The sequence below is a fragment of the Corvus hawaiiensis genome, chromosome 18, assembly GCF_020740725.1.
Source record: "Corvus hawaiiensis isolate bCorHaw1 chromosome 18, bCorHaw1.pri.cur, whole genome shotgun sequence".
Taxonomy (NCBI): domain Eukaryota; kingdom Metazoa; phylum Chordata; class Aves; order Passeriformes; family Corvidae; genus Corvus; species Corvus hawaiiensis.
Window position 1 is genome coordinate 4764635 of NC_063230.1, and position 22657 is coordinate 4787291.

A 22657-nucleotide genomic window follows, 5' to 3' on the forward strand; every position below is an offset into this window, starting at 1 on the left:
TGCGACTCATCTCGTCACAGAAATACCTCGGAAGGTAGATTTGACAGCAGGTACTGAGCTACAGAGCATATGTGACCCTTATGCTAAGCTGTTGCAGCTAAGGCTTTCGGCATGGCAGGAGATAAGCCCTAGTGATACATCGCTGTTAGTTGTTTGCTCTGAAAAATGCCTACAGGTATCTGGAGAGAGCTGTTTGCCAGGAACTCGGTGGGTTGAGCTATTTATTGATTTTTAAAGATAAAATAGAGCTATTACAAAGAAAAAGACTTGTGGAGGCAGCTTTTTTTGGAACAACTGTCTTGCACAGTTGTGAGAGAGCCACTGTTACTCACTCTTCCTCAGAGGTACTCTTGAAATTGTATTTCTTCCAGTAAGTAATACTGCTTAGAAGGCTGAGACAAGCCTCTCTCACCTTTCTGGAGAGAGTTTGAACAGTGCTGGATTAACATTCACATTTCAAGTCACAGCCCTAGACCAGTCCTTTCTGTACAGTCCTGCATATTCCTGTATTCCTTCCTCACGGACTTAATATTTCTCAAGTTCAAGAGGATTTGTGAGATTACTGTACGCCTTTTGTTCTCCTGACAAAAATTCCTCTCTCTTATTAAACTTGTCACTTTACCCTAGCTGATCCCTTCCTCTTTGCATGGGAATCTCTCTGCCTTTGCTATTCTAATAGAAAAGTAGTGAAGGTGACATTTGCTCAGTGTTGCTTAGTGGCTCTGTTTATCAGATTAGAATTTCCCAGAGTATTAAAATTTGCCAGAGTGAATGTTTCCAGGGTGATCTTTAAGCAAGAACAGACATATGTGGTGTTGTGCTGACATGGATTTCCTTAGGAGTTGGAGTAAAACCTTTCCTACCATTAGAGGAAAAATGCACAAGTTTAGGTATCCACTGAGCTGCCTCTTAGGGAGTTCAGGAGCCTCAAATACCACTCACTGTTTGCAAAAGGTAGAGGTGAAAGGGAGAAACTATGACTTGATAGTACTTTAAATAACATCCCATGAATGGTTTACCTCTGGTCTCACAGGCCCATTCAGAAGGTAAATGAAGAGATTGTAAACACAACCAACTGTTAACATATTTTCATCCCATTACTATCACCCTAACTTCCCAGTGGAATAACAGATTGCTATTTTCCAGGCTACCTGTCTGATAGGAGTTAGTGTTATCTGCTTTAGGGTCAATTTTTTTCCACTGGGTTTGGCAAATTTAACCCAGTGCTGCTTCACACGAAAAATCAAATTTCAACATTAATCTTCTAAAAAACACAAGCTTGATAATCCCAGCCTCTGCAGATTAAATCTTGGCCTCCTCCTGTTGCCACTGAATTGAATAAAACTTCACAATAAGCTTTTTGATTTCAGAGGAGCAGAGAGGAAGGACACAGAGCTGTTCCCTCCTTCCCTATGCTGAGAACTTTCTGATGGTGACAAGAAGCAAAGTCTCAGATGAGATCCTTGGTGACAACCTGATATAATGATGTTTAAGTAGCACTTAGAAGGAGATATTTTTCTCCCAGTTCACAGTTCAGAATTGGTTACAAGAGCTCAGTGAAGCCTCTCCATTTCAGAACAGCCAAGGTACTGGTCTTCTCTTTGGGTGCTTTGCCTCAAGATTAAATATGTTCTAGTTTTGTGGGTTCATTGTTGAGGTACAGCATTCCTGCCATACACATACTCTGGCAAACCTTTCACTTCACAGCCTGAATTTAAATCCATTTCTAATCATGAAATATAAGTTCTGTAATAAATTCTGCTAGGTGATCCTAGAGAGTTTTATCTTCTGTAAGGGATTAAAACAGTTAATACTGCTGTTCCTCTGACACAAAGGAGCCTGCTGTGTCCAAGCATTTTACAGTATGAATGCTCTATATCAGCTGGGAAACTCTCCCCTTGGTTTCATCTCTTTAGATGAGGACCAGCCCAGCTCAGTTAAGTTGAAGAGAAGCTGTTTTCAGAAGAAAACATCTTCTAGAAAGAAGTTCTGTGTAAAAATCAATGAACAGCTCGTGAATGGAGAGACACTCAGGAAACAAGAAACTCCCCTACTGAGGACAGCAGTTTGCCCTATCAGCACTACGTGCAGAAATCCCCTCTCCAGATCTGCAGCCCTGCAGGTGGTGGGGTGAGGGCAGGCTAGAGGAGACAGCTGCTGGCAGAGGCAGGAGGGACTAGTCAACACAGCTCATCTGGGTTATTCAGCGTCTCTGTGCCCCACTGCACTCTTCTGGTTTCTCTGTCACAACAGAATAAACTTGATGCTCTTCACCTCCCTGTAACTCCAGCCTTTGTGATGGCCATTTATGTGGGCTGTGTCTAGTGGAGATTTTCTTTTGCAGTGAAGGATTAAAGTGCTTTTTAAATGATTGACAAGTCTTAGCAGTGGCTTCTGAATCACATTTGGGTGTCTGGGGCACTTCAGCTGCGGTACTGCTCCTCTGCAGGCTGAAGTTCCATCTTCCATTTAGAGAAGGCCCTGGATCTTTCTAAACGTTGCCTAGCAGTGAAAGAGGCAGAGCTATAAAAGACAGAATTTTCAGCGTGCCACTAAAAGTGAAATTGTGGCTGCTCCAGCCACGCTTGGACTACAAACAAGATTTCTTTGCAATGGTTGTCATGGGCCAGCTGCTGGGATCTCATTCCTACCTATTGCATTAAAATACTTATATTACTGCTTAGCTCTCATTTGCAAGGATGCTCACTCTTTTAGTGTCTGAAATATGGGGAAATCCCCTGCTATGGGGCACTGTTTTTAATCAACCTTCCCTCATATTTAAGGGTTTTTCATGTAAGTTGGGAATTTGCAGAACAATTTAGAAGGGCACAAGCAAAGTGCTGCTACACTGAGCTGGAAGGAGCATAGGAAAGAATTTGGGGTTCAGGTGAAGAAAGAGAAAACATGGCATCTGCATGGCAGAGCTAAAAAGGTGGAAGATTAGCAATACACAGACCAGAGGGCCGGAGAGGAACTGGAGGGTTTTGACATTCAGACCTGCTCGGAAAGGTGACAGGGACCCTGCCAGGGAGGCTCTGTGTCATCAGTGATAGGCACCCAGGGGAAACAGCCCCCTCACAGCCTGTGTTTCCAACAAGCAATAAAAAGCCACTTCACATAAATGCAGTGCAATTTTCTTTTCTGCCTAGCAGGCTTATTTTTCCCTCCTATCAGAAGTGCCATGGGAATTGTTCACCAGGGAGCAATTCACCTGGGAGAAATAGGCAAGTGCTACCATTGTTTGACCCATTGGGTTTCTGTTCTTTTCTAAGACACATTCCTAAAAGACTGGGGAATCTGAGAGAGAGTAGCAGGAGATTATTTTGGGCATCAGAGGACAACCAACAAGGAGAGGACTCCCGCTTTTCAGGTTTCCCTGCTAATCCTGGGATGTGCCCATGTCCCCAATCTGTGACTGTTCTGAAAGTAAATGTGTGGCTTCAGTCACCAGGGGAAATTCAGACTCAGAGTTTTGGAGCAGGAATTCTTTCAAATGGGCACAACATAAATTTACTTTGACCTGATTTGCAGCTCTGTTTCAGTCAAGTCCTCATTTAACTGAGCCTGTAAAACATGCAGAAGTTTCACCAGATTTGTACTGTCCCTCATTTTCCAGCCAATCCAAAGCAGAGCAGAGTCTCTAGAACTGAGAGTGGTTTCTAAGAAACCTGAACCCAGAACATGCACGTACATAATGTCTATAGCAACCAGTTCATTGCATCCATTGCCATTCCAGAGCGGACTGCATCAAACAGTGGAGTTACTGTGCACTATCAAACTCTCAGACAACTAATTAGGTCAGAAATAGAAAGAGCAAATGGATAGATGATTCAGCTGTTGTTCATGAGACCCATATGACAACAAGGATGCCTCATCTACATTCCTCACCAACAGTAAGGGTACAGTTTGTGTATTTTGACTATAAAGGCAATTTAAAAAGAATTATGACACTGACCACTGAAATATTGCTTTGGAGTTAAGACGGGCTCTGCTAAATCAATTGCTCTGTCTGACCTATATATTCTGCCTATTGACATGCAGCCTACTTTACTCTTTTGGCAGTTATTTCAGTGAAAATTCAATGTGCTGAACTCCAGAGGCAAAGGACAGGCCAATTGCTGGAAATGGAAAATGGCTTTAGTGCCAGTGACCTGCCCTGATGTGGAATTGCCATCTTCATGGCATTGTCACACTCTAGCACCATTCTCTTTCCTGCACAAGGTTTTAGCCCTAGCATAGATGAGGAAAAGGAGACATTCACCTTTTTTCCCTCCCTTCCTAACCTCTTCTCCCCCATCATTTAGCACCTGGAACAAGAGAAACATGAATTGCGGCGGCGATTTGAGAACAAGGAAGGAGAGTGGGAAGGAAGGGTGTCTGAACTGGAGAGTGACGTGAAGCAGCTGCAGGACGAGCTGGAGAAGCAGCAGGTCCACCTGCGCGAAGCCGACCGGGAGAAAACGCGTGCTGTCCAGGAACTCTCTGAGCAGAACCAAAGACTCCTGGACCAGCTCAGCAGGGTGAGTCAGCTGGGCATGGGACAGGGTCACAGCTCTGCTATCATCCACCTCTGGGGCAAAAGAGTGAGAAAGCTCCCACTTCCAGGAAAACAAAGGTTCCTGCCTCTGGTCATGTTACACAGGTGTCCCAATAAGACATGCTGCCTTTAAATTGATTTGACACCTCTAAGGAGTGATGCATTTCTTTGGCAAAACAGTTGTGTTTCTGGGTTGAGTGGTCATTTACTGCATAGTTGTCTCAACTGTTTTTGTATCTAGAACTGATTTAGAAAATCTCTTTCTAATTTACTATTAGGCTGAACAAATGCAGCATGCAATAAAAAGGCTAATCTGCAACAGTGGGGTGAAAGGCTTTTTGCAGGTCTCCCTTTTTTGAGCTACGTTGGCTGTAATGTTGTAGAATTGAACATACCATATCATTCTCGGATGGCGTGTCACTACAGATAACTTTGCCATGGTTAGATGTGTGAGAACCTACTGAAATTCCTTGGAATGGCATGTTTCATCAAAGAGCTTAACTTGCCTCTGAATGAAAGAGGATTTATAGTGAGGCTGCTACAAATCAGCCTAATTGACTGAATACTTGCAGCATGAGTTTCTTTCTGACAGCAAAAGACTTAACAGTTCCTGCCTCCTTCCCCCAGAAGTTAACCTGTCTTCTGGAATTAAGAACCTTGGTTTTTTTTCTCCCCACTGGACAGTTACTACAAACCATAATTTTAATTTTTGAGAACACAGTTACTCTAGCAGACAAAAGCATTTGCTTGTTATCAGTTATTCCCAAAACAGCACAGAACAAAAACACACACGCAGATTCATGCTGAAGAGGCCCATCTCATGCTGTAAGAACATCTCTCAGACTAGATTCTGTCAGAGCTAAGTCTCTGGGGCTGACATGTGGATTTTACCTATGGGAGGGTGGACACCTCAACCACAACACTAGGACCAGAAGACTCTGAAGTGGGCCAAATGTACAGGTCTTCACTCAAGCTGTGTATGTGGTTGTCCTGTGCCTCTGGAGGTGAGAAGAGCAAGTCTTGGGTATGACACTCTGTACTGACACTTGAGGAAATCATTCCTCATTCCACTGTAGATTTTCTTGTCAAGGATCAATGAAGTCATTTAGTCCAATTTGTTTAAATGGCTTTAAAAAAAAATACAAAAAGACCTAATCTTCCTTACTCAGGAATGTTGCTAAGTTTATCCATGTTTTTAAAGCAATGTGTCCCAAGTGAGCTACAGATCTGGACAGAGTATATTCCATATACACCATGAATGAGAGATTCCACCCAAGATTGCACAAGCCCTGTGTTGTGTCAGGTTTCTTATCCAGGGCTAAGAGCTTGGCTCCCATCAGATCTGGTGACTCTCAGTAATTTTCTGTGTATGTATGATTTCTGTCATTGACTGGGGAATGTAAGATTTGTTATGGTCCCAGCATAAGCACAAACTGGAAGAACGGACTAGAAGATGGGAGAGGCAAACCAGACAGCTTGTTTTGGGCTTTCAACCACATGGGATTATCCTCACATGACGCTTGTGCTGCAGGAGCCTCTCACAGTCAGATGCTCAGAGAGGCACTCCACAAAGCCTTGTCAGAAGAACCACCAAGTTAAGTCTACCAGCATGTGGTGTCCGAGTGTGGGTTTTGTTCCCTTAACTCCCTATTAGTGCCAGAAATAGTCTTCACTGACCCACTTCAGAACTGCCACATTCAAAAAAGATGCGTATTGGTGCTGCCCTTCCCATTCCAGCTCAGCCCTGCTCCCAGCTTGGAGGACAGTTTTTCTCCAATGCAGATAAGCTCTGATAGAGACAGAGCTCATGTTTGCCGAGGCGCGATTCAGTGCTCATTGAGTTTGTCACCTGGCCAAAACTTGCCAGTAATTCAAATATAGCAATGGGTATAGCAAGCTTGTAAACAGTCTTCCCACAGTCAGGAAAACCTGGACAAATTGAAAGAGAGTGGGGAACGGTCTGTTGTCATTCTCAGGGCTTTAGCTGAGGCTTTTTAAAATCCCAGCATTATATTAGCACTTGATTCCTGGCTACTTAATATTCCATATTTGCTGCTCCATAGTGCATTTGCAGTCTCATGTGTCTGGTCTCTTATTCTGAAGAGGTTACACATGTAATCCCTGAGGCAGTGGGACTGCCTAAACCCTGCACCCATGTAGTTCTGGCTCCTGTTACCACTTAGGCTTCCAATTAATAAAAAGGACAAATAGAGCTGCATGGATGTGCTTGCCCACAGCCATATTGCCATAGGCTGGAGTCTTGCCTGGGGTCATGAACTGAGCACTGGGAGAGGAAAAGTCCTACAAAGAGGTGCTGTTACAGCTTCTGTGACCTTTAAGGTGTTGGTGGTACCCTCCTTGTGTTCCTGGTTCTGCATTTTGCACCTGCCTTTTGTGTCACTGTGGGTTGTTTGGGAGCAGAGGGTTATGAGAAGTCTGGGATAAGGTGATGAAAGCCTTATTCAGAGCCTCAAGTCTGCCCTATCCAACACTCTATCCTGCTTCACTCACAGGACAGAAAGACGGGCTTCTCTCTGGTAGAGTCATTCTACAGTAGTAGGTACTGGCTCTTTAAATTTGAATTTCTACAGTTTTTAACAATTAACACCTCGTGGCCCCATTTAACAACACTTGATCATCTCTCTCTTGGAGAAGGCACTAGGCTCTGTGTGTTGAATGACAGTCAGCCTCAGGAGCTGCCACCCCACATGTTCCTGCTTGTTTCTTCTGGATTCCCTGGGTTTCAGCCTCTTTTCCCTCAAAGCAGGGCAGCAGCCGCCATCTCCTTCATCCTGCCCCTCCTTCTTCCTGCTGCTGCTGCCATTCTTTCACCAACTAATTAGGCTTTAGGACATTTTTTTAACCCTGCCTTCCCCAGAGATGAAAAGGCAACGCAAGCACATACTCACTTTGTCTAAACCTGGCACAAATGCCAACCAACCAAGCACACACACCCACACAAGGACAGCAAAGGAATCTGGAAAGTTCTGTCTTGCAATTAATGCATGGGACTGAAAAAAATCCATTGTCAGTTCTAGCAAAGACTGATAAGGAAAACTTAAGGATAGGAATTTTAAGTCTGTTCCAGCATCTAAAAATTAGCCTTTTTCCTCTGTCACCAAGAGGCTGAAATAAGGTCCTTAAAATGGTTTGAGGTCTTCCGATGAGGTGATGATATAGGAGAACTTTAAATATCTAATAATAGTAAGTAGGCTATAAGGAACTTTGCCTCATCTTGAAATACAGCCTTTGGTTCTCTGCTTTTAGCCTGAGGTTAGAACAGCATTAAACCATGGGGAAAATTTGGTTGGCTGGACTGGGAGCATACAGTGAAAGACATGATCAAAATGCCAAAGAGCAAGTTTAAGACCTCCACAGTATTTTTTAATTTTCTATGTGATGATTAAAATCCCTTCTGCACATTGCTTTGATTTCCTTCCCCCTGCCTCAGCACAGCAAAGGGTGCAGGAGCTCTCAGCAGTGTGTCCACACCAAGCTAAATGCTGAGTTTACCAAGAACTGTAGAGCTCCTGATGAGCAGTGTACCAGAGTACAAACCACTCACCAGGACCAGGTGATATCAGAGATAAAGTATAGGAGTCTCTTGTCTGTTCTTGACCATAGGAGTCAAAGAACAGTTCTGCTGAGAAAGTCAAGGCTTGGGAATTATTACAAGTTCTGTTTCCAGCTCCTTCAGTCTCTCCCATCTGTCTCAGTTCCCCACTAGGATAAAAAAAAGAAAGAGAAAAAACACAAAAACCATAATCGTATGCTTTCTGTCCTTTTATGGGGGAGTGTGTATAGGGAAAGGTCTCCTCTTACATGTGCCCACAGCAGGTAACACAGCAAGAGTCCTGTCCCCACCTTTGGGCTTCTAGGAGTTACTAATGCAAATAATAATAACAAGCAGTTGTCTTCTATAATGAGGCAACATATTACTGCTTTGTCAGGAAGTGAATGAAAAAAGACTTTCACGCTGTTTCTGAGTGCCTTCAGCAGATGGCTTTCCCACACATTTCCTGCTCCCCAGCTCTGTCTCCTGGAGCTGTTTGCTGCATGTAGCTTGGGTGAGGCTCATCCTTCCCAGTTCAGCTGGGCTTCTTTTATGGTACATGGAACACAGGGGAACGATTTCACAATGTCAGGCTCAGGTAGTCTTCGCAATGCAAATCTCTTTCCAGGGGCAGGGGAAAAGTGTCATCTTGCACTGCTGAAACAGCTCCTTGTGTTTAGAGAGGAGTGCTGGGCTGCTGTGGCATCCCTCAGAGGGGCCCTCAATCACCAACTCATTATATTCACTCAGCATCTAGAGCCAGCATGCTGCTACAAAGAATGAGGTGTTTCAGTCAATTCCTCTGGTACAGAAAGAACAGGAGCAGCCAGCACACAATTGTCCAAAGAAGCTATTATTTACTAACCACAAAACCCTCCTTTCAGTAATATTTCAATTGAAGTTTCACACTTCATGCTCTAACATGCAGCATGTTAGAGAACTGGCAGGCACTCCCTGGCTTTGATTTGAAAGAAACAGGTTTTTATTTAAGAACAAGCTGACCATACTGTATTCTCCTTTCCAAATTACTTGTATTTTAAATACATCCTTTTATGGTCAAGAGCAGACAAGAGAGGCACGTCTGTTGTCAGTTATTAATTTGAAGAGATTTTTCCGAATGGTTGGTTGCTGGGTCTGTCAGCATAGGAACAATGTTGGTTTTAAGAAATTCAGATTACTCACTGAAAAAGTTACTGGAAGAAGTATGCTGGGCAAGATGCACTGTTTTTGCCATGCCAGAGATTTGTAGCAATTACACTATGAATTATGTCTTTAATTCCTTATTTTATCTATTCAGGTGCTTAATGCAAGTCTCACTATGTTTCTTGTTTATTAAGTTGTCTCCAATAGCCCAGCAGGGTCTCATGGGAGCTCCATCCTTAGCACAGAGGCAAGTGAGGCTGAATTTGAGTCCTGCTTCAGGGGGTTTATTTTTAACTAGACAAAGATCCTGAGTGGACCTAGGCTAAAGAAGAGTTGCTTTGACTATCCCTACATTTCAAGGTGCAGATTAGCCACTACACTGAATTATTTTTCATAAAAACTCTCCAGTTTTTGCTCTTCAAAGTGTTTACTGGACCTATTCAGCAAGTAGCTTATTATGAGGAACTCCACACTGAACTCCTCAAGCACATAGCAAATCTTCACCTGCATCACCACTGAGCAGTCTAAATTCAATGGAAACAGGAGATTGCAGGAGAAAAGGCAGCACTGCCTCCTGTTGAAGGGGCTGAAGTACCTGCTTGTCATGGCAGCCTAGGTGGGGCTGCTCATTCCTTGGGGGAAGGCAGACAGCCCTTGAGCAATGTTTTGTGCCTGGCTTAAGGCTCACTCGTGTCACACATGCTGAGGTGAGAGGAAACAGACACTAGCACCAGACAGAGCCAAACATTGATTCCAGCAAACCTCCCAGTAAACTCATTCCTCAGCTCCCCACCCCTCTGGAGCATCAGCAGATCCTCACGCCACATAGCCAGATCCCTGATCACCTGGGGAATACTGATGAGAAAGGCTCCTTCTGTCCAGTTGCTTCTACTCTAGCAGAGAGCACTTTTTAATAATTCAGCTTCATGACACATCAGGCCTGGAGTACTGAGGCTTTCCATGATAAAGCTGTAAATATAGGATGTGACTGCAGCTGTGTGTTCTCGCCTGCAAAGTCCTTTAGTGAAATGATTCAGTCCCCTAGAAGGTAATGAAGAAACACCTTGAGGTCACTGCTGAGTGGCACTTACCCACCATCCCTCTAGAAGAACAAGGAGAAAGGCTCAACCCTCTGCTGAGAGTCAGTCCAAGTCTGCAGCACCCATTAACCCCATTTTACGACACACAGAGCTTTGGGACCCAACAGGAACAGGGCCATCCAGACACCAAGGAATAAACACAGGAAGTGCCAAAGAAGTAATTTCAGCAAACATAAGGAGGAGGCACCCATACAGAATTTGCCCAAGGATTTTGCACACACTCATTTCATGAAAGATTTTTACTCTTGAGTCCTTTGGTTTAAGTGCTGATGAGCGCTGAGAAGGAATGTGCGGAAAGAGAATGGGTTGTAGTGATAGGACAAGGGGGAATAGGGACAAATTAAAGGAAGAGAAATATAGGTTACATATTAGAAAGAAGTTCTCTCCTATGAGGGTGCTTAGACACTGGAGCAGGTTGCCCGGGAAGGTTGTGGCTGTCCCAAACTTGCAATGTTGAAAACCACGTTGGACAGGGCTTGGAACAGCCTGGTGTAGTGGGCGGATTCCCTGCCTGTGGCAGGGGGGGTTGCGACTAGATGATCTGTAAGGTCTATTCCAATCCCTTAACGTTTCGTGCTTCTATGAAAGCCGTGCCTGGAATAAAACAGGAGGCAAAGCCCTCCCTAGGAGAAGGATTAAACTACTATTAAGGTTAAAAAAATAAATGTTACTGTTAAGGCAGTGGAAGTACACAAATCGCTGCACCTGGGCAAAAGGATGGCATCCCTGGGTTCCAGGGGCTGGGTGGGACCCTTACTCTCCTCTGGGGCAGGGAAGCATCCCCTCCATTCCCGGGGTCCCCTCGCTGCTTGCTGGATGGCAGCACGGCACGCCCCAGCTGGTGATGTTGCTGTGGCAACGGGGTGTGATTTCTCTGCTTGTAATGCCACGACACGCAGGGAGACGCAGGGAGACGCACTTGTGACGTCCGAGGCGGGCGGGCGGTGGCCGCGGCCCGTCTGCCACCGCCGTGGGCTCGGCTCGCTGCCAGGACGTGTTCCCGCGTCGACTCTGCGTCCCCCGCGGGCCCCTCCCTGCCTTTCTTCCTCTGCTCACGGCAATTTCCCCCCCCCCAAATCGTGCTGGAGCTGTCCCAGCCCAAGGCAGCCTGTTGGCTGTACCATCCACAATGAGCTCCCGAGCTCCTGCTGGGGGACAGGTAAACATTTTATATCCTGAGTGAAAAGAGCCCCTTGTGAGCAGGTCAGTGAGCAGCAGGATGACCCTCCCCCCACCCCGGGCTTGGCACACAGCATCGCCCGGGACATGGCACCGGAGAAAAGATTGTCTGCCCGAGCTACTGAACCTCCAAGCTGTGCACGGCTCATCTCACACCCTCAGAGGCTCGTAATGCTTGGATGGAGCAGCAGAGGCTGCCCCGGGAGACATCACAGAGCTACACCTCCTGTCCCACTGCCACCCCCTTTCCCTGGGCAGCACATCTGCAGGAATGAGTGTCCACAGCACTCTCTAGGACAAATACACGTAGGTATAAAGCCCTTGGTAGTCAGCCATACACTGCACTTCAGCTGAGCCCAGCTCACAGCCCAGCTTTCTCCTCCAGCAAGTAGTCCTAGAAGCGATTTCGAAAGTTCATGCAAGGCTTCTGTCTTGAGACGTCAGCAGCACCACTAAGCTGTGAACATCTGAAGGCCAGAATCCAACATAAAACTGAAGCCAAACTTGTCCTGGAGTAAGGAGGTAAAATTCTGAATGAGTCCTTTTCTCCCCTGTGCACTGCACTAAAAATTCCGAGTGGCTATTTTGTTTAGGTCCAGGTTGTTTCTTGGAATTGTTTTATTATGCAGTAGCTCAGAGGTAGGAACACATGGGCAGAAGAAGTCTTTTCAAAATATTTCTGCTTATTCACACTTGCTGTAAACACTTCCTTCTGGAGATTCTGGAAAGTAGGACACAGAAGGTGTTTGTATCCAGCCACTGCATTACTGGCTAGAACCAAACATGATTGAAGGCTTTGCAAATATCTACATGAGAAAAAAACCAGTTAAAAGCATTTGATCTTTAAAGACCCATTCTGGGTTATAAAGTTTGCACACTTTATACTGAAAGTCCTTAAATTTCTTCTTTTTTCAAGCAGACTTGTTTTTTCTAAACATAATTTAGTAGACAACAGCTGAAGAGGGAAGTCTCTTCTACACTGTGAGGGGCTTTTGGGTGCTCTGATTACCCATGAGAACAGAGGCTTCTTGCAAAACAGCCTAGAGCTTAACCAACATTTTGTTTAGAATGGCATTTAGCAAAACCCAGTTTATTTTGAGCACAGATACAGGATCAGCAAGACACTCTTGTTGACTTCTGGTGGCCACAATGCAATACAGAGCTGGCTCATGCTTGGCAGCACCACCACAGGGATGGGAAATGCCACCTCAGATAGGGACACAACAGCATCCAGAGGCAAAGGTACAACAGGGAACAACTGACAGATGAGGACATAAGCCAAAGGACCTGCATGTCAGAGCAACTGGAAGAGCATTTAATTTTGAGGAGATAGAGGCTAGCCTAAGAATCTCAGTAGGTATCCTTCTGTAGAGGCTCAGTTCTGTAGATGCCAAGATCTGCAACAGATTTCCATCATAGATGGGATCCCTGTCACTGTCTGAGGGGAGACTGCTGAGGTCAGAAGTGTTGGGAACAATTCCATTAACTGTTCTTGCCCTCTCCTAACTATTCTTCCCTGGAAGGTTCTAATGTTGAAGCATGGAAAGAACATTTTTGAAAGGAAGAACTGCTTGGTTAGTTTCAGCTGGTTACCAAGATTAGCACAGTAATGCAGATCATAGATGTAGAGCTTTCACAGAACACTTGAAAGATCTGCAGATGTTTGGGTATCTAAAGCTCATTGGATTTGCCCTTTAAATGGAATCCCTCAGTTTCTTTGCACTTCAGTGCACCAAGATAATGAAATTTAACCTTGTGATTGCTTTGTTCTCTACATCCTTGAAAGTCGATTCCTGAATCCACTTCTAGATTTGGCACAGTTTTGTAGTGACAAGGGTCCTCTTAGAAAGCTGTTCCACTTGGTGTCTATTTAGCCTGAGCTGTTCCTGGTTACTTGTTGAACAAAGCACCATTGTATTTGGCTGTCTACAAGCTCAGATCCAGGAAAATGGAAGTCCTCTACAATTCAGGTATAGACCAGCAGATTTTTCACTCACACCAAGACCATTAGACAGGTACAAACCTTAAGACTTGCTGGAGAGAAGGGTCTATACTTACAGAAGAGATCCATAGTCCCAATTGCTTTTGCAGGTGAAGTGTTTCAGGACAAAAACACCCACAAATTTCAGGAGAAGGATGCCTTTTGGAGAAGTACCTAAAGAGTTCTCCATTGTTTCTTTACTTGGTTAGCAAGTGATGTGGCATAGATTCTATTGGAACACCAGGAAACTGAGGCATTGACAGACTAGGCAGTAATTATCAGTGTAAACCAATAAACAAGACCCTAGTGAACAAAAAATCTCCTCTCCACTCAAGCAGAGTATGCAAGAATTTGAACTTTTCTCTTGATCTTACAGAATCGGGATGCACTGGGGTGGGGCTTTTTGTTTGTTTTTAAGGTGTGGAATAGGAATTTAGTCATCTGTGTCCCACACTGACAGCGTGACAGGGTAAAGCTAGTGGTCAGACATTACTCCTTGACCGAGTATAAGCTTTATTCTCCATGTCCTTTACAATAACGGGCAGTGTGTATAAATTGCAGGATAAGAATTAGACTGATACTAAAAAAAAACAGCTGTAAGTTTGGCTGAGTAGAGGAGATAGCCCAGAGATTCTATAAGGTCTCCATCAAAGGAAACTTTTGGGAAGTGGCCAAGTAGCCACCGGTCAGGCAGGTCTGGCCAATTTTTGCACTGATACAAAAAGAACTAGGCAAAGTTAAGTCTGAAAGAGACCTTCTGGGGTTTCCGTTTTATGCAGGCAAGAGTTTGATTAACATCAGGTCAAGTCTTCTTGCTATTTATGAATACTAAAGAATGAGGCAGAGAAGCCTGAGGGAATACTCACAAGGAATAAGTGATCTCAAAGGCCTAGGAACTGGCTTGCATTTTCACTCTACATGGACATAAAGTAATGAAAAGGTGAAAAATGTAAACAGGGCATTATTCAAAATGCTTGAATAGACTCAGATTTTCTGGGAGTCATACTTTTCAACAGATTTTTGTTTAGAGAAGCCAAATGAGAAAGCCTGGAATTACCATGTTTGTTCAAGAGATCATTTGTAGAATGTAACTGTGATACTTGTCTAAATAATATCTATTGATCAGCTATGAAGTTGCACAGGGATTTGCCAACTCAAATTATTCCTGTCGGTTTGCCTCTGTTCCAGAGAGATTTCCCTAGGCTTTACTGGATGTTGTACTTCACTTTGTGCACAAATTCTTCCTAAATCTTGTGCTACTCAGCCTTTATTTCCCTCTCCACCTTGGGACAAGGGACCAGACTCTTGTGAAGTCTAACTAATAAATATTTAAAGCTTTAAGAGCTCCAGGCAAATGCTTATGAAATTGATGATTTCATTAATGTCACCTCTTCCTGGGGCCTTCCTGTGCCCGAGGCACTGGTGCCATGGGCACAGGCCCTCACCCTGCAGAGCTGCAGAAAGCAGGGGTCTCCTGGTCTTGGGCTGCTTTATCAGCAGAAGCTGCAATAAACCAGTCCAGGCATTATCCAATCCAGCAGCTCAGTTAATCTCTGCTTACCCAGATTAACTCTGGCATCACGAGACACAGCCCATCAGCTGCAGGCTGGCTCTCAGCATCTCCTTCCTTTCAAAGGAGTTATTTGCATCAGGCATTCAAAACTTGGGAAACTCCTTCTGTCTTCCCATCCTTCTTAATCATCCATCAAGCCACAGTATCAGAGACTAAGAAGGGCAAACTGGGGGAGAGGGAAGAACACAAGCAGCTTTCTCCCTCATTGCGGGTCACTGCCCCACCTCAGCACAGGAGGGGAAGATTTGCCCAATGTGGGACAGATCCAGACCACACAGCTTTAGTGCTCCTGATCCCAGACATGAGATCATCCGACAGTCTCTGACCCTTTTCATGGCCAGGGAACACCCCACCAAGAAAATACTTTGCTGTATGAAGCTGACAGTGCAGAAACCTTTCCAAGCATGAACTTGCTCAAATGAAGATACTAGCTCTCCAGCTTCTTTTAATCTCCCTAAGCAGAGCTATAAGCCACCCCAGGTCAGGGAAAGTGCATAATTGACCAACATGCCTGTCCAGATCCATATACCAAGTAGGCCATGGTGCTAACCCTGCCCACAGCTCAGTGAATCTGACACAAGCACCCAGAGGCAGGTGTCTGCGGTGCAGCTGGGCTCACCCTGGGGACAGGGATGGAGGAATGAGCAGGCTGGCTGTAAAGCCATGGACAAAGCACACACACCTCCACGCCTGTAAGTACACGTACACCACCACCTCTGCTCTTCCTTCCCCTCACACCATTGGCAGCCGAGACCTTTGCATGAGGCACCTGCAAGTATTTCAAACACGTGGACAGTTTTCATTAAGCCTCTGTCAGCACCACAGACTGAAATGGCTTCTTTACACTGTTTATCCTTGTGTATGCTGTGCTAATGCCACAGAGTGCAGGTGTCTGGACAGGGAACTCACAGCACTGCAAAAGCCTTGTCTGCCCCTCCCCACAGCACTGGATGCAGGATAAAGAGGAAAAACTCAAGGCCAAGCTGCTGCTGCTTTAAGTTCACAGGGACATTTTTTGCATGTGTATCAGTCCTCCATATTCATCACAGAAGAGGTAGTACTTCAAAGGCACTCAAATAATCACTTCTTGGTGCATTCCACCAGTATCATTAGGCAAATGTTCATAAATACCTTTCTCACATATCTTGTTTCATTCAGATTATCCTTGTCTCCTTGGCAACTGTCAGATGATGTATAATGCTAGCAGGGGATTAGCCCCAATGAGCCTCATAACCCTTGTGTAAAATCTGACTCTGTGAAGGGACCTGGCCAAAATACTCTCCTTTCCTGTTTAAGTGTTGCCATAAACAATATTAAATCCTAGACCCTTTCAGCAAACCTGAGTAAGGATGAAAAGCAAGAGAGAGCTTTTTAAGTGGTAATATTTGTCTTGTCCTCCAGATAAATAAGTTTGACACATGGATATACTTGGTGTTTCACAGTTTGACATGTAAAGCTGTATTTTGAATCACTACTTGAGAGCAGGTTTGTGCTGAAAACTTGGCTCTAATATCTTTATCTTCTTCGTTCCTTGTTGTCAGTGGGGATCACACTGGGAAATTCCAAATCCCTACAAGAGCTTAACAAACTTATGCTACACTTTAACCTATTAATTTCTGAAAACTCCCTGGGGTTCAAGTCATCACTTGGTGTGCACACACTGTCTGACATGGATTGCACTGAGACTTTCTGCCTCTGAGCAAGCAGCGGTGGGTTGCACCCTCACGCCCCACTGCTCAAGCAGACATGACCAAAGCATCAAGTCAAGGAGTTTCGATACATGCTCCACTTGCATGAAAGCTTGTCTCTACTCCATATCTGGGTCTGTGTACCAGTTTGAAAACAAACAAGTGGGAGATTGCAAGTCAGAATTATAATTTAATAGGAAAATGAAAATAAATGCAATAGTACAAGAACACTGACAGAGTCAGCATACAACCTGACACTGTGTTAGTCAGGGTGGTGGTAGCAGTCAAGATGAAGTGGTTCTGTTGAAGAGGTGATCCTGTAGAAGGGTCTGGTCTTCAGCTGAAGGTCCAGTGGTAGCTCTTGTCCTCTGGGAATCCAGTCAGTAGAGCTGCTTGTGCTGTTCCAAACCCCCGATTATATCTAGGTGGGAATGCTTGGCTCCTCCCCCTGGGTGGAGCATCTCACAATGGCATGATGTAATTCTGTGAGTCATGCAGTGGGTCCTTGATGACCCATTAACAGAGATAGACCCCCGAGGGAGTTATCAGGGATGAGTCATGGTAGGAGATAACAAACTGCCCCACCTGCTTTAACAGCTTGTGAAGATGATAATAGAATACATACTTTTGGTTACATCTTACACTGTAACCTAGGACAATCTGCTGAGAAAGAAGTTGGTTGTCTCGTGGCATCCTGGGCACCCAAAGCCAGCTTTTGTCATGTGTGGCACTGACATGAGACCTGTCCCCACATAGGAGATGCAGAGTGCCAGTACATGGAGCTGAGCAGCCCTGCATTACATACAAGTGTTAAGAGTTGAAGATCTAAGTGATAAAAGCCTACCTGTGCTGCACGAGTGACATGGTTAAACTACTTGTTCCTTCTGCAGTCCATTCAGTTCTTTATAATGTTCCAGATTAGGCATATCTGCTCTAATTTGACAGAACAACAAAAAATATCTTTAAGCAGAGCCGAAGAAAGGAGGCTGAAATCAGCACCAGCCTCAGGAACAAAACCAAATCCGGACATACTACAGCAGAAATAATAGTATTTCTGTAATTAAGCAAACAAATCTCTGGCACAGCATTGTGTCTAAAAATGAATTCAGCAATGTGCTATGGCTGGTATCTCTTAGACTAATCACCTAGAGAGAGCTGAGAGAGGAAGGGAAAAAACATTGTTCCAGGAGGTAGGGTCACAAAACAGCCAAGCCAAGGGGTGATGGGGAAGCCAGTGTAGGCAGGGCAGCGAAAGGCAGAAGAAAACCCAAGTCGTGGCACAAACTGGTTAGTAGTGATGCAACCTGATTTTTTTTGCTTGCCTGCATGGACGTGTTTTCTCCCCAGCCATCTGCCAGCTCCAGCACACACCTCTCACCCTTGTAAGGAGGGAGAAAAGAGATCAGTGGCTTAAGGCAGGTGATTTTTAGCACAGATAGGATAAAAGTGCTCCTAACTCACTCACATGTCTATGTACTGGCAGAAGCTCTAAGCAGCACCATTTTAGACACTCCAGCGTGTCTAAAGGCGCTCAGGAGATTTAGTACTGCTACCACTGGCTTGTGCACATAGAGAAATTCAGCTACAGCAGCAGGAGTAATAAAAACTGCTGAGAGCTGAATACCACAGTCTCATCTGTCTCTGGTCACATTACTCTTGATTTCAGGCAGCAAGAGAAAGTTAATCATTTATGTGCAGCAAAGCTAGGGAAGATCCCAGGTTAAAATCCTGCTGTAATAGCAGAAGAAATGGAGTAGATCAGCCCACGATCAAGTGCAGGAGGATCCACACACAGGCAAGGCAGCCCTCTCTGCTGAAGATAAAGTGATAAAAGAACATATCTGAAAAGCAACAAAGGTTGCCACAGGTAGAATATGAGCACACTCAAACAAGGCTTTGAAAATTAAGCACATTCCCAACAGTAGCTTGTCAGGGAGTCTTTGAAGCTAGGAAACAGCCACTGCCACACCACTTTCATTGTTTTTTTTCTTGTTGCACTTTACAGCTAGTCTCCTGTTCCCTAGGTAGGGCCAAAAGGCACATGCGCAGGGTACACGTCATTGGTACTGACTTCTGCTTAAAAGCACCGGAGCCAAAAGCAACAATATTATCCCTAAAGGGCAGCTGTAGGTCTTTACAAACTCTGCCCCTCCAAGACAAATCACTGAGGGTGAGATAGGGAACTTTGGTGAAGGAGGGAAGCCTGCTTCTTATAAGCCAAAGCCTCAGCCATGAAACCTTCAACCACCAGAGAAAAGAGATCTTTTCTCAGCATCAGACACAGGACAGGCTGCTAATTCTGTCTCTGCAGTGCTTCCCAGTCTTAAGACCTTGTGCAGTGCTTACAGGTGCTGGTTTGCAGGCAGCCCCAAGCCAGGGCTGTGGGCCAGTCCCAAACCTGCCTGGCACCTGCTCCAGTTCAGCCCAGGCTTGCCGAGAGCTGGCTGTGTCTGCATGGAGTCAGCTGTTAGAAAGCAATAGCCTCTGTGCCAAAAAACCACAGCTTGAGTGACTCTTATCCCTTTAAGCAGCATCTTAGACAGTGGGGGAAAGGACTTTCAGTTCAATGACATCTGACCTGGGTTTGCAAAACCTTGGCTACAGGTGCAAGTCTAAGTCTAACATGTTTGTGCCAAACTGGCTGCCCACAGCCAAGCACAGTTTTTGTAACTCTTTCAGTGGACTCTCTCCCGGGCCGTTATTCTAACACAGCTGCTGGGATGTTGCTACAGCAGGTTTTTCTTCCTCTGATAACACTTGTGCCTCTTTTCCATCAGAAAAATAGCTGAATACATGAAGGGGTTGTGACTGAGGTGTCTTCCTCCCATACAGGACCATCCATACTTTACCTTTTGCGATATTCAGATGCACTAAAGCCTGAAGCTCATACAGAGAGGGGCTCTTTCCAGTCCCTGATAATGATTCCCTGCATGTGTATGATTTGGCAGAGTATAGTATATTTTATATGCCATCCCACAGCATGTGCTGCACCCACCTCGTTTTTCAGCTACATTTCCTCTCCACATCTACTTGCTTTATTTTGTATTTCCAAGCACGGCTTTTTGTAGGACCTAAAGTACCAAAATGCCAGTGAGTTTGCCAAAAGCTGTTATTTAAATAAAATTAATGCAAGAGCTTTTTAAAAGCAAGATTGTAGGAGGACAAAGCTGCAAGGAGAGATCCATATTTCCAGACCCTCCCCTCATCCAGACACTGGCCACAGCTACAGCCATGCAGTCTCTTCAGAGGAGCACCTCACCTGCCAGGCTGGCGCATGCATAAGATCTGGCCACTTGCAGAAGTACTCAAGCTTCCCAAAAGCTGGGTTACAGGTGTTGTTTGGAAAATTTATCTTCAGCTTTGAATAGACCTGCTGTGAATTTAGGCTCTGGCTCACACTAGAAATTACTATTGCATATTTGCCCCTACTTACAGCTGTGGAGGTGCAGACTGCTCTGAAGGGCAAACCCTGCCCTGAGGATCTGGGAATTAAAGACCTAAGCCCCTCAATGTTTACATCTGTGCACTACACAGAAGGTAAACATACTGTGTTCCAGCATCTGCTGCACCTGCATCCATAGGTTCAACCTGGGTGGAAACAGAGCAAAGCTGGGCTGAAAGGAGACTCTTCCTGTACTTATTACCCATCTTAATGCACAAAGTATAGATTCAACTGCAGCAGATCAAAGTGCTCAGATGTTATTACTAACACATTGTAATTATCTTTTGTCAGCAATCACCAGGAGCAAGGTCTACCTTGTGCTCAAAGTCTGCTCCAAAGACTTTATGCTCTACAGGTCTTTTCATACTGCCAAGAGGGAGAACAATTCAGATTTAGCTGGAGGCTGCCAAAGTACAGGAAGAAACACTGCGAGGTTAAATGGTATCTCTCTAGAAGCTTTTTGTCTGCAGGTGTTCAGCATGGTTCTTTTGTGTTTAGAAGGACAGATCAAATGCTAGCTGACCAAGAAACATTTTCAAGTAAAACGTTACTTAACAGCTTCAGAACAATCCTTTAAGAATGTAGATTTGTACCTTTTTATTTAAGCATTGGAATGTGACATGCTGCCATATGGGTTTCATGGTTTGGGTTTTCTCCAAAACTCTGTGATGCGCTTGCTCATTTTTTATGGCATTCACCTTCCATTTATGACCCTATTGCACCTATCAGTGGTTAAAACATTTAGTGAAGAGGAAGCTTTTATGGAATAGTTTGAAGCTGTAGCTTTCATCCTGGCCAATATTCACTATAGGGTTTGGGTTTCCTTATTTTTCCATAGAAAGCAGCCACAAGTTCTACTATATTGGCTTTGAGAAATCAGCCTTCTGCACAAAACATTTCCACATCTTGCTGTAGTCAAGCCAAGCTCCAAAAAAACACTTCTTAGGTCTTCTTCCTCTGACTTTTGAAATAAATTTATCAAGTTACAAAGGAAATGAGCAAACACACATGAGCACCGTTTTTAAGAAACAGACTGATAGAAGTTATTTGGAATCAAACTTTGCAGGGATTTAAAAGCTAATAAAACATCTCCAGGTCAACCTACTATAAAATTTAAATATACATTTGAGAAAATGTTTTCTTTCTTCCTGTCTGAAGGCTTCTTGGGAGAGTTTAATATATTTTAAACCAACTCCTTGAATTTTGTCCCATTTTTTTGGCACTCGCTCATTTCACATACATGGTAACGGACACCACTATTTTCATGCACTCAGATGTGTTTATAACTGCAGGTTTGAGCATCAGGTCTACACATACTAGAAAACTTTTGGCTTGTATCTTATGACCAATGAATCCTAAAACAGTATACTGTGAGCTTAACAGGGTGTAGACATGAAGGTTTCAAGAGCAAACAGAGCTGCTAGTCTGCCATCATGTATTAGATATCCCCAGTAGGACTCAGTTAATTTGCCTTCAAATAAGGGGGGAGAGTGCTTAAAGCCAGAGCAAGAGACTGCAAGAAGCTTAATTATTGTCTGTTTCTTCCAGGCACAACCATTTGAGTTTGAACCACCTCCAGGTTTAAAGTCTTAGACTAAAACAATTTCATAAAAAAATTAATTCGAGAATGGAGATTGACTGTCCTGACTCCGGGCTACCATGGAAAGACCTCTCAGAGCAGGAAGGAATGTTACATTTCTTTGTCTCCACCATTGTAACCTTCTTCTTAAGTTTTCAAAAGGCTTTAATGACCCGGTTAAGTCTTCATGTTTCCAGTTCAGTTATTTCCAAACTAGTCAGGCATTTTGTATTTTATTATCCTCTCATCTGACCCACACTTTAGGCTCATTAGAAACTTACTGGAAGAAATATTTTCAGCCTTTAGCTCATGTAGAAAAGTCAGACTGAGCTCAGGCAAATCTGGATTAAAAACCTGCATCGAAGGTAATGGCCAAAATGGTCTATCAGGATAAAATATGCATTTTTTCAGGGGAAAAAAAACTTAGTGGAAATTAAGAATTAGAAGTTATCTAGGAGAACAGACCACAGAACTTACTGATGCAAAACATAAACCATCCAGCTTTCAAACTGTACCATTCCCTCTACCATTCCTAGTCCAGTACAAAACTTCAGGCACTGCTATCTCACACAGGCATGAGGGGAATGACAGACTTTTTAACCTGAAGGTTGCAGACCCCCTTGGAACAAGGCCCAGGCTGTGCTGCAGTGAATTATTGTGGTGGTTCCTCTCAGCTCCACCAGACTTGATTATTGCAGCCTTTCTGCTTCATGTGCAAATAGGTAACAAATGCTTCACTCCAGGTGATGTGCAGCATCCCCACAGAACTAGAAGAGCCTGCTGGTGTTACATGTTATTACCCCATTCCTTCTCACCATCCAGGAGCCAAACTACTACCAGCAAGCGCATGTTCAGCTCACTTTGCAGAGCCCCACAACAGAC

At 44.4% G+C, this 22657-nt stretch overlaps 1 protein-coding gene across 6 annotated transcripts in view; it reads left to right on the top strand.

Moving 5' to 3' along the window:
- BICDL1 (BICD family like cargo adaptor 1) overlaps positions 1 to 22657 on the top strand; it is a 50382-nt gene that overhangs the window by 661 nt on the left and 27064 nt on the right. For all 6 annotated transcript variants that reach the window (XR_007207441.1, XR_007207442.1, XM_048322987.1 and 3 more), the window contains exon 2: positions 4305 to 4520. Coding sequence is in view for 4 of the 6 variants with exons in the window: in XM_048322987.1 (XP_048178944.1) it covers positions 4305 to 4520 (216 nt within the window). In the remaining 2 variants the exon portion in view is untranslated. The remainder of the gene's footprint in view (positions 1 to 4304; positions 4521 to 22657) is intronic.